This window comes from Mastigoproctus giganteus, chromosome 6, assembly GCF_048544385.1.
Source record: "Mastigoproctus giganteus isolate SK-2022 chromosome 6, ASM4854438v1, whole genome shotgun sequence".
NCBI lineage: Eukaryota > Metazoa > Arthropoda > Arachnida > Uropygi > Thelyphonidae > Mastigoproctus > Mastigoproctus giganteus.
The window spans coordinates 198,710,857-198,723,865 of record NC_143580.1 but is presented as its reverse complement, the minus strand read 5'-3'; the positions used below and the strand labels follow the sequence as shown (position 1 = coordinate 198,723,865).

The following is a 13,009-nucleotide window of genomic DNA, read 5'->3' as shown; positions in this document are numbered from 1 at the left end:
TAATTAATGGATTTCATGATTGGCAAATAAAAGGAAAAAGTTAATGCTGTTGCCATACCCACAATATAGAGGGAGTCAAAAGACCATGGTGATTGTTACTTTTTTAATTTTAATGTAACTGGATTCTCAGCAAAGAATAAGCACAAGATTGTTCATCTGAACTTGTATTCAGCAGTGAGACCAATCCCTCGCAATGATGGTATGCCAGGTCTGGATTAAATTCTTTAGGAGATGAAATACAATGTGATGAAGGTGCAACTGGCGGAGACCTGAGAACTTCAGCCAATTCTGAGTACACATCCTATGAAGAGACACTGGAGCAAGACCTGCTTACCCAAGATCATTTGAATGACTTCATTAGAGATGTAGTCCTCTCCAAAGCTGAACTTCTCACCTCGAGACTAAAACAGAAACACTTGTTTACGAATGTCAAAGTGTGTCATTATCAAAAGAGAGACCAAGTTTTGTTGACATTTTTTTACAGTAAATGGTCTGCTCTCTTACTATTGTGATACTAATAGAGTTTTTAGGAAACTGTCACGATTGCTTGTGTCTTCATTGACTCCTCATGGCTTGAATCCTTCTATCATATAATGGGAACTTAAAGCCATCATCCCCATTGTCCACTCTGTTTATCTAAAGGATGTACTATAACATGAAGACACTACTTGAAGAAATTCAATAGAGCACTCATCAGTGGAATATCTGCGATGACTTCCAAGTCATTGGTATGTTTTAATGGGCATGCAAAGAGGGCTCACAAAATAGTTTCCTATATCTATAGGACAGCCATTCTGCCACAAACCATTGCATCAGATGTGACTGCCTCAAAGAAGTACATATGAGCCAAGAATGAGTAGTGTGCAGTATATTCCATTGATTCAATGAAGAGTTTTGTGAATGCAGTGGGTAAGATGAATTCAAGGGCATTTTGTTACTTAAGTAGGAAATTTCCAAAGATCGGTGCCACGAAAATGAAAGATTGAATCTTTGTGTGCCTCAAATCAGACAGTTTCTACAGACTCAGTTCCAGTTCCTTACACTGATTACAAGGCAGTCATATGACGGATATGTACTGACTTGTGATCTCACATGTGGCATACCCAGACATATAAGCTTCTTGAAATAAAACTGAACCTACAGCTGTGGAAATCCAGTTTCTGATTAAACAGGCATGAAGAGGTCATGCTTGTGAGAGACAAATTGGCCATACACATTTAATGCACCTCTTTTTACTGATAGGGGAGGATCCCCCACATTGCTTGCACTGCATTTCTCTACTTACCATTAATAATGTTCTCCTTGAGTGTACACATTATCATTCAGCCAGAATCGTATCTTTCGGATCATTGCTGAACTTACATGAACCTCTGCAACTAACTCATTATTGGAGATGAGGCCAGTTTATCAGAGCTTTTTACTTACCTAAAAATGATCAACTTATACACTCACTTTTAGATCTATTCGCTCCATAAGTTGATCAACACTGCAGGCACAATTTGGCAATAGTAGCCCATGCAGAATTAAACCTCCAATTCCAACAACATCTGCAAGATGAAAGCTTTGAAAATGCCTGAGTGTTATTAGAACTAAAAGCATAGCATGCTTTCAAGTGGCTTTGTGCAGAAACCTTTTGGGTAACTGTAGGTCTCCTGCATACAGAAATAGGGTTCAGACGCTTATTGATGCATAAAAAAAAAAAATGGAATTTTGTGTTACTGAAACTTCATTTCTTGCATTTGCATTTAGACTTCTCTCCTGAAAACATTGACCAAGACAGTTAGGTTTTGACCAAGACATTAACCCAGACTACTGCTGAATATTGTACTGCTGCATTCTGGATGAAGTGTACCAGAGAAAATCATCTGCACAACATTTTTAAATTGAACACTATATTTTTTATAGTACTGTACTGTATTTTAATTATGTGTATAAAGTATATTGAATTTAAACTCAATGTGAAAAAGTGAAAAAATGTAATTGTAACCAGTTAAAACACACAGTCTTGTGTTTTGCAATGAAATCAATTTAAGTTGCATTGATATTATCAACTGTCATACAAAACATGAGCATATTTGAAATCAGCATGCAAAACTGGTTTAGAAAAGGTGTTTACATCTCTGATGAAAAAATAAATTTAATTTTGTTGACCAGTGTAATCTGAGACTGATTAACCTAGTAAATGGGAAAATGCAGGAAGAAATATGTAACCTAAACCTAACAGAATTTGAAATTTTCTTATTCAATAAGTAAGTTTTCTGCATGGTATACCATAGTCATACTTACACCAATCCATGTGAACTGTCTTAGATTGTTTGTATTTCATGGTTTTATGGGTATAAAAAGCCTCAGATTTTTTTTACTGCCTGCTCAAAATAACAAAAACTTCAGCATTGTTGCAAGCTTACACACACACCCACACACCCACACCCACCCCCCCTACCTTTGGTTATGATTGAGAGTTTTATGATATGAGTTTCAAAACTACTATTAAGTAACTTTGGCTCACATTTTTTCCACTGTGCCAGTATCTCTTTGTGCTTGTGAACTGTTTGGTTTTATTGCATTGTATACTTTGAATGGAAATGACAGTGCTGGGAGATGAAAAACATGAAACATTATTTTCAAGAGTTAAGGGAGACAAATACCAGTATGTTTCCTTGCATTCTCAAGTTCTAAAAGTATTAATTATTAAAACTACACATCTCACAGGAAATTGTAATTATATAAAAATGCACATTTCACTACATTGTGAAAAATAAGCATTTTAATTAAACTATAAAAATAATATTATAGTATAACTAATGTACAAGTTAGTATATTAGTATCATTTCTGTTCATAACTAAATTGTTTGAAGCAAACTAAAGTTTTGTAAAAGACAATTTCAGTACCTCTCATATTGTACCCCCCCCCTTCAAAATTAGTATTCTTGCTCTTATACCTCAAATAAATAACATTTTCCATTTAGAGATGTCGTTACTTATTCTCACTTGAGTAGTATCACCACCACCCAGATAACACCATTTCAGAGATGCTATGCCATCTAGGAAGTGGCACTCAGCTGAGAATAAGTAATTCTCTATTTGGAATGTGTTACTTAAATTCAAGGTATAACAGTAAGTCTACACATTATGAAGAAATTCACGATGTGTTTTACAAACACATTGTGAATGCTTTACAATCTTAGGTTTGCTTCAAATAATTCAGCTATGTACAGAAATGATGATAATGCAATAACATGTACATTAGTTAAAATTTTTTGTACAGCATCATTTGTAAAGCTTATACAGCATCATAAGATGCCATATAAGCTTTTTTCTTTGCTTAAAATGTTTTGTTTTAGAAGAGTTGAAAGAAATGGGTAGCTGGTTTAGGAGTTCTGGTTACTGACTGTAACCAGAACTTGTAAATCCAGCCATAATTTTCTTGTTTTTTCCAGTTTGTATTTCAAGAGCAGACCTTGGAAAATTAAAAAAAAATTATCTGGGTTTTTGTTTACCATTCTGTCACCTAATGGAAATGTTGAAAGAATATTTTCAGAAATTCACAAGTCATTATGAGTTCATATTGAGTTCTCAAATTATATTTGAGAAAAATCTATCCCCAATTCATTTAAAATTTATAATTTAAATGAATTAAATTTATAATTGATCTAAAAGACTTTATAATTTAAAATTCTAAAATCACCAATATTAACTATTTATATTTTCTTATAGAAAATTTATTTTCTTTGAATATAGTTTTAACACACCAAATTAATTAAAATATGCATTTAACTCACATTATTCATGTTCGTTGGACAAAACTTGAATGTGAAAACTGTTAAAGGCATTATGTTAAATAAATTTAACATAAATTTAGTTTAGTAAGGTCAAATGATGCAAGGAAGCAAACTGTATCAGCCAAATATAAACAAATAACATAATAATAAACATTCAAATTAAACAGAATAATACAAGGTAATTGTCCAATTCTGCTCTAAACTTAGACTCACTGCCTCCACCACTCTGGGAGGTAATTGCTTGACTCCCTGCTTCCCATAGGTAAACTGTGTGAGATTCATTTTTCTGTTATTACCTGAGATTTATATTTGTGTTCCCTGATTTGTTTCTCACCCATGAAAGAAAACAGATCTTTCACATTCATTTTACTCAATCCTTTCAGTCTTATACACTTCAATTAGATCTCCCCTTAGATGTCTGGTTGTCAAACTTTGCAGTCTACAACTAAGCCATTCTTCATATGTACTTTGCTTTACATTTGTCATCAGTCTGGTTGCCCCTCTCTGAACCTTCTTCAAAAGTTCTGTGCCTTTTTTTAGGTGTGGTTTCCAGGCCTGATTACAATATTCTGAATGCAGTCTAACCATTGCTTTGTAAAGAAGGATGATGATATCCTTCTCCCTACTAACAAAGGTCCTGTAAATGACAGACAGGATACCATGTACCTTCCTAGCTGCATGTTTACATTGCATGAAAAATTTCATATCATATTGAATCATGGCTCCAGTATTTTTGTTTCCCAAATGCATAACCTTACATTTAGAAGCATTAAACTTTAATTACCATTTTTCAGACCATATATACAGGCACCTCCATAGCCAAGTGGGCAGGAGCAGCAGTATGTAGCACACGCTTCTTGATTAGACCGGGGTTCGAGCTCGTGACCACCAAATATGGAGGATGCAGAAAGGTCAGGGAATAACCACCGCATATCCCCGGAACAATATGGCCTTAGTTGCTAATGCTTCTAAAAAAAAAACCAAACCAACCAACCAACCATATATACAACTGATCCAAGTCTTTTTGAAGTAGTATGACCTGACTCGGGTTGTTAACACTCTTTCCACCTTCAAATCTTCAGCCAACTTTGACAGCTTACCATAGATACTCTCATCACTATCATTTATGAAAATTAGAAATTGGAGAGGAATTATCACTAATCTCTGAGGTATTCTACTTGTTATGCTGGCCCATCCTGAAGATTGACCATTTATGTCAACCCTCTGCATCCTGTCTTTTAACCAGCCTGTAATCTAGATAGGATCTTGCCAGTAACTCCAACCCTTTCCAGTTTATATAGCAACATTCCATGAAGGACCGTATCAAAAGCCCTTTACTAGACATATAATGGCCAAATTTGTTGCTAAAATGAACCAACTGCATATTCACGCGAGAACTCCTTATCACTGTTTTTAGCTCTTTGTTAGTGCTCTCTTGCAATCCGCTTTCACCTGTCTTACCCCATCAGTGACTTTGTTACTTATTCTCTTATAATTACAATACAAACCAGAGTTATTATGTAATTGTCCCATGCTTGTTTCTTTTGCTCAATTAAACTTTTAACCTCACCTGGCATTCATTTTGGTATTTACATTTGTGGAATTTGACCACTGGTACGAATACAGGCACTCCCCTCCTTATGGCTTACGGAAATTTGACTTTGCATAAGTATTTGCTAGCTGGTGCAAACTTAAAAAAATTGTGGAAATGTATTTTGCATCCTGTAGGAATAAATGGGGGCATCTTGAAAATATCGCAACGTGAACCCAATAACAATATTTTTTTTGAGAATTCATTCCAAGACTGGAAGTTGAAATTTTCACTATATAACTAAGCTCTTTATCTCTCTAAAAGGTCATTTTTATAATGGAAATTGCACTACACTTTCATCATTATCATATGTTCCATTATAAGAATCAATTTTGAACGCCTTTGTGATATTTTTTTAAAACACATTTCTGGAGGTCACTACCATAAAACAATAAAACAATTTGCACTTTCCGTTTTATTGGGCTTTTCTGTTGGCACAATCTATTATAAATGGCTAGTAAACTCGATCTTATTGTTTGCGATAATACCGATAACTGGAATTGTGTGGGTTTTTGCAAAATCTTTCTCTTCATTCCTATTTACTTATTACAATGGTGAAGGAAAAGGGACCAACAGAAAGTGAAAGTGCTGGCAGTGTTAGGAAACGAAACAAAATTGATTTAGAAATGTAGATCATTAATTAAGAAGTACGAAGCAGGACAAAGTTTGTCATCTGTCGCACGGAATTAGGTTTCCCTGCTTCAACAATGAATACTATTTTAAGAGGCAGTGTACCGATATTTGGGTCGGAAAACTGCTAGTTGGGGGGGATACAAGGACTAATAGATTAACAGTAGCCAGTGGCAGAGGTGGAAGTGATTCTTGCACTGCTTCTATTGAAATGAGCAGAAGTCTGAAAAACAAGATGCAGGATATTTCAGAGACTGCTGGTAGTCATTGCGGTACAAGTAAACACATGGGTTGTGTTAGAGTAGCTAAGAATAGAAACAGGTGCATGTATACCTGCGTGTACACCAATGCTAGGAGTTTGGTAAATAAATTTGATGAATTTGAGGTATTGCTCAAAACATCAAAGGCAGATATTGTTGGGATATCAGAGACGTGGTGTCACACAGATATAAGTAATGCGGAACTGGAATTTGGGGAATACAATGTGTATAGAAAGGATAGACACGACAGGAGGGGAGGAGGGGTTATGCTATTAGTTAAGAAACACATAAAGTCCAAGGAAGTGAAGCCAGTCGACATCAATGGACAGGGCAGTGTCGAGTCAGTTTGGTGTGACATAAGCATAGGGAAATCAAAATTGAGAGTAGGAGTGTGCTATAGGCCTAATGACTCTGATGAGTATAATAAGATATTGTACAGGGAAATAGAGTGGGCCAGTAAATCAGAGAGTCTTATAATGGGGGACTTTAATTTCCCAGATATTGACTGGAATTTGTGGGTTGGTCACTCGCACACTAGCAAGGCTTTTGTGGATTTATTGGATGATTGTTTTCTACATCAGCATGTTCGTGAGGCAATAAGAGGGAGCAATACTCTTGATCTGATTATCAGTAGTGATTCTTCATGCATTAAGAACCTGCAGATAAATGAACCACTAGGTGGCAGTGATCACAGTGTGTTGAAGTGGGATTTACTCAAGGAGGTAACTACCATCAGAGGTAAAGGGAAGGGTTTTTGTTTTCGTAAAGGCGACTATGATGGTCTGAGACAATATTTAAATTCTATACAGTGGGACCAACTGATGATGTTACCAACAGCAAACTCAAAATGGGAAGCATTCAAGGAACTAATCTTGGAGGCTACCAGGCTTTACATACCAACTAAGAAATATTGTTCAAGGTTTAGGCCTAAATGGTTGTCAGATGAACTAATGAGACATGTGGCAGAGAAGAAAAATGCATGGGATACATACAAATTAATGGGTGACATGGAAGCCTATGATAGATATAAGTTGGTCTGTAACCAAGTCACAAAGGAGATTAGGCAGGCAAAGGCAGACTATGAAAAATCCTTGGCAAAGGATGCAAAGAAAAACGGAAAAGAGTTCTTTACATACTTGAACTCGAGAAGGAAAGGGATGAATCAGATTGGTCCACTGGATATTGATGGTTCAACAGTTGAGGATCCTGCTCAGGTGGCTAACAATCTAAACGAGTATTTTGCATCTACATTCACGCATGAGGAGTTATTCAGGAAGGAGAATGATGTAGGTAAAGTAAACATTGGCAGTGAGCTGGATGATTTTGTAATAACTGAGAGGAAAGTGGAGGAGAGATTGTTGAGGATAAACATAAAAAAGGCACCTGGGGTGGATGGGATCTATCCAGTTATATTAAAGGAGGCAGCAAAGGAAGTATGCAAACCCCTAGCCATAATTATGAGAGCTTCTTTGGACTCAGGGGAGGTACCCATAGACTGGAGATGTGCAAATGTAACCCCAATTCACAAAGGAGGATCAAAGGCTGACACAAGTAATTATAGACCTGTTAGTTTAACTTCTGTGCCAGGTAAATTAATGGAGGCACTGGTTAAAGAAGCATTGCAGGATCATCTAGACAAGAATTCAGTTATAGCTCAGACGCAGCATGGTTTTGTTAAGGGCAGGTCTTGCCTGACCAATTTGATTGGATACTATGATGTAGTCACAAAAGAACTGGATGCAGGGAATAACTTTGATATTATATATTTGGATCTTAGAAAGGCTTTTGATACTGTTGCACATGGAAGACTGCTGCACAAATTGGAGCAGTGTGGCATTGGAGGCAAATTGCTGCTATGGATAAGGGGATGGTTGAGTGGCAGAAGACAGAGAGTGGTAATCAATGGACACTGCTCAACATGGACTAATGTTATTAGTGGAGTTCCTCAGGGTTCAGTGTTGGGTCCGTTGTTGTTTTCGGTGTTTATGAATGATATTGATGATGGGATATCAAGTTTAATGTCCAAGTTTGCAGATGATACAAAGGTTGGCAGGGTCGTTAAGGACAATACTGACGCTATGCTGCTGCAACAGGATCTGGAAAGGTTGAACAGATGGGCTGAGAGGTGGCAAATGAGGTTTAACAATGACAAATGTAAAGTGCTGCATATGGGAAACAGTAACCCCAGAGCAACGTATCAACTCTGCGGTACTACACTGACAGTGGTGGAGAATGAAAAGGACCTGGGGGTAATTGTGCAGGCAGATATGAAGTTCTCTGAGCAGTGCAGACGAGCTGCAAGAGTAGCTCATGGTGTCTTGTCAATGATATACAGGAATTTTTCTAGCAGGGATAAGGAGGTGATTATTCCCTTATATAAGGCAATGGTAAGGCCACATCTTGAGTACTGTATACAGGTCTGGAGGCCTCATTTCAAGAAGGATGTAGAGCTGCTGGAACGGGTACAGAGAAGGGCAACAAGATTAGTAAATGGAACAAAGGGTTGCTCTTACGAAGAAAGGCTTAAGTTTTGCAAATTACAGAGTTTGGAGACTAGGCACCGGCGAGGTGATCTGATAGAGGTGTATAAGGCTTTGAATGGTTTGAGCATGCTCAATGCCAATGGGATTCTTCATCTTTCTCAGAATAATCACCTCAGAGGGCATAAATTCAAATTGAGGAAGGACGGATGTCGGATAGATGTGCGGAAATTTGCCTTTGGCCAGAGGGTGGTTGGTTGGTGGAACCGACTTCCATCACTTGTTGTTGAAGTTGATAGCCTAAACAAATTTAAAGCTCAACTGGACAGGTATTTCGAACGAACGGAGGGGTGAAATGGGAGTGGGTTTTTTTTTTTTTTTTGGCTGATGCTGAATAAGCTTGCTTTCTTGCATCATATGCCTCTGCTAATGCTAATGCTAATGCTATTATAAATGGCTAGTAAACTCGATCTTATTGTTTGCGATAATACCGATAACTGGAATTGTGTGGGTTTTTGCAAAATCTTTCTCTTCATTCCTATTTACTTATTACAATGGTGAAGGAAAAGGGACCAACAGAAAGTGAAAGTGCTGGCAGTGTTAGGAAACGAAACAAAATTGATTTAGAAATGTAGATCATTAATTAAGAAGTACGAAGCAGGACAAAGTTTGTCATCTGTTGCACGGAATTAGGTTTCCCTGCTTCAACAATGAATACTATTTTAAGAGGCAGTGTGCGTATAAAAGAACATATTAAAGAATCAACGCATTTTACATCAATGGTAATCACAAAACAGTGTTCAGGTGCTATATTGAAGATGGAAAAGCCATTAATAACATGGAAAATCAGATTCAGAAGCAAACATGCCCTTAGTCCAATGGCCATTCAAGCAAAAGCAAGAAGTATTTATGAAGATATTAAGGATAAGTACAGCGAACCCCAAGCCAAATTCGTGGAAAGCAATGGGGTGGTTTAATAGGTTCAAGCATCGCGCTGGTTTCCAAAACATTAAAGTATGTGGTGAAATCACCAGTGCCGATTCTGCAGCTGCAGAGAAATTTTGTGATGTGTTGGAAAAACCCTTCTAAATCTCCACAGTCCTCAACTTCTGCAGTGGCATGCTTATCAGCTGGAGAGTTAATTCTGGCAACGATGCTTGAAAAGTAAAACTTGCTGACGTTATTCCTGTCTCCTCTCTCTTTTTTTTTTTGTAATTTTGAAATTTTTGTACACTTTTGTAATTTTTCCTGCGCATGAGAAAAAAAATTGAATAAATAATTCTATTTACATGTTCGTCGAACATTTCAATTTTGCTTCAATCAAATTCATGCATAGCTGCGAGTGCTGCATAAGCATTTAGGGAAATTCCAACTTACGTAAAACTCGACTTGCGTAGAGTTCCGTGGAATGCAACCCTTACGTAAGTCGGGGAGTGGCTGTACTTTTGTGGCTTCAAGGAAAAATCCATTGAACATTTTCCATAGCATATTTGTATCTGACACCATACAGTAGTCACTCCAGTTAATCAAGCACAAGAAAAATCTCATTCCATTATAGTCCCCTCTCTTTAAATTGCATCCCTTGTTTTTACCTTTGATTACTTAGGTTTCTTTAGATACAGTACTGTATTGGTCATTGCCTGCTATTGATTCCTCCACTGGGAAGTTTTTGGTACAGTTGTTCTACTTAAGTGAGAACTGCAGTAGATCTAGGATATTAGTTTCCCCATACGCCCTCGAACATGGAGGGATAAGTAGCACTCCTCCAGTCTGTTCAAAACCTGTTACCATATTGGTGCAGTTCTAGTCCCTGTGTTTCAGTCTATCAGAGGTAGATTGAAGTTGCCATAATGAAACAGCCATACTTACTAACCCATTCACATTACCTAAAGAGATTTTTATCATACACCTCAGGGTTGTTTTGCCTATAACATACCTTTAATGTATAAAGATTTTTATTAATCAAAATATGATTAAGGGAGAAATAAGTTCAATAAAATACAATAGTATATAGCATTTCGATCTTGATTTATTTAATTGTAATACTGCTTAATTATTCCTAAAATATATTAATGTAATTATTTTGATATATTAAACCATATTTGCTCTTTTATAAATATTTCTGTGGCATTTTTAGAGCACATGTTGTTATCTAAAAAAAAGGCAAAGTTTGCACTGTCCCTTTCTTTTTCAAAAATTCTCTCAGATTTTAAGCTCAAACTCATTTTGTTGCAGTTGTGGCCATCAGCATCTGGTCACACCTGAACTACCAGTATTACAAAAAACTTTTTTTTTTTTTTTTTTTCTGAATTTGCTATGACTTTTGCTCTTTTTTTTTTTTTTAAAATAACACTTGCGAAATCTGCTAAATTTGTCAACATTAGAAACCATATTCCATACCATATTCTAGCAATGTGTGTCCAAACATACAGTAAAATTTATCTCATGAATATAATGTCAGCTTTTTAAATAAAAGTGTGCACATTTTCTCTACATCATAAAGAAACAGCCCATGAAGGAGTTTTAGAGCTGCCTTTAACTTAATTATAGTGACTAAATAATATCAAAATATCTAAATAGTATCAGAGTGCAAATTCACATGTAATTTTTCTATTACTGTTTTTAATTTTTTATAGGACCATCTTCAGTGGGAATGGATTTCTCATTTGTTGGGTTTGAACATGTGTATGGTATTCCAGAACATGCAGAAAGTTTTTCCCTTAAACAAACAAAGTAAGCTTTATAGTGTTGGCTGTGTGATTTTATGTTTCCAAAAAATTAAAATAAAATAGTGATGTTTTTATGTGATTAATGGTTAAATCTGTGTTTGTTCATTTTAGGGGCTCAACTGATCCATATCGTCTGTATAATTTAGATGTCTTTGAATACGAGCTTAATAATCCCATGGCATTGTATGGTTCAGTTCCATTAATGTTGGCTCACTGGTAGGTATACTGATAAAGTTCTTTTGCTAGCCTTTGACATCTAGATTTTAATAGTTAAACCTCAAGAATATTATCAAAAATTCTTCTCTTTGGTGACATTATTGCATCTTCTGCTAAGAGGTAAAAGAAGCTCGAAATTTGTAATGTTAACTCAGAATCACAGCTGAGTTAATATCAGTCAGGAATTTCCCACAAGAACATTAAACAAATACAGACCTAGTAAACAAACTTTCCAAACCATGAATCAGAACATGAGAATAGGAAATAACTATGCAAGAATTAGCACTGGAATTAGTTAACACTTTAAGGATTCACTTGTTAGGTCTCCACAATAATCAGACAACTGGGTGCCCTCTTGAGGAACCCCAGAAGATGCCTCTTAAAATACCATAAATTGTTTTAGGAGATCTCTTAAGAATGAAAAACTTATGAAGACTAAAGAAATGGAACTTGAAATAATTAAATGAAAGATCAATCCTGTGAGAGGTGCTGAATGTCTTTTGGCCACTCAGTTTTTAGGTGGTACTTAGTTTTAGATCAATAGATTCATCTCAATCATTTTTAGATGGGACTCTCTCAGAATTCATGGAAATAAATAAATGTCTGTTAAATGAGGAAAATATGTTGCAAAGCAACATACCCCCTAACAAACCTACCCTGCACAGCCTACCTAGGCCAGAGGGGTTACATTTTTCCTTAAGAACAAGCTTGCAAATATATCTTGCATAAAGTACAGTTAAGTTAATAATACATACATTTAACACAATAAATACCCAACCATATACATGACACTTCTTTATTAAAAACACAGAGGGAAAAGAAAATAACTAAGGTTAATGTCATTGGTAGCCAAAGGGTTAGAATTTGATTGATCATTCCTTCTTGTAATATCTTTCTGCCCAAAATACTTCAAGATTCACATTAAACTGGTTAATCACTCTGATAGAGGGATAGAAAAATACACTGTCTAGTGATGAAATTGTGTTAGCGTTTGGGATGAATACATCTGTGCAGCAGATGCCATCCAAATCATATGGTAGATGGAAGGTGACTGGATGGAACCAACAAACAATTTAGTAAAAATGCATGGTGATTTTTATCTAAGTTTAGTGGTTGGGGTCAGATTAAGATTGTAGTACATAGTTGTCCAGGAGATGATATGGGGTGGGTCAATTTAAAGTCACATTTTAAATAAGTCCACCTCAACATCTGATATTCAATGGCTGGACATCCCTTAAGATTTGACTTTGCAGCTGCAGGCCACATGTCAGCACTGTACAATGTGGAGATAAGCAGATGTGAGGTTATTTTGCATGCTGCA

The 13,009-nt window shown here is 36.2% G+C and overlaps 1 protein-coding gene across 1 annotated transcript in view; it reads left to right on the top strand.

The window, feature by feature from the left end:
* The window catches only part of GCS2alpha (glucosidase 2 subunit alpha), a 139,492-nt gene that overhangs the window by 83,708 nt on the left and 42,775 nt on the right, over positions 1-13,009 (top strand). Inside the window, exons 7-8 of the mRNA XM_090376660.1 lie at positions 11,380-11,476; positions 11,584-11,688. Coding sequence (XP_090232786.1) covers positions 11,380-11,476; positions 11,584-11,688 — 202 coding nt within the window. The remainder of the gene's footprint in view (positions 1-11,379; positions 11,477-11,583; positions 11,689-13,009) is intronic.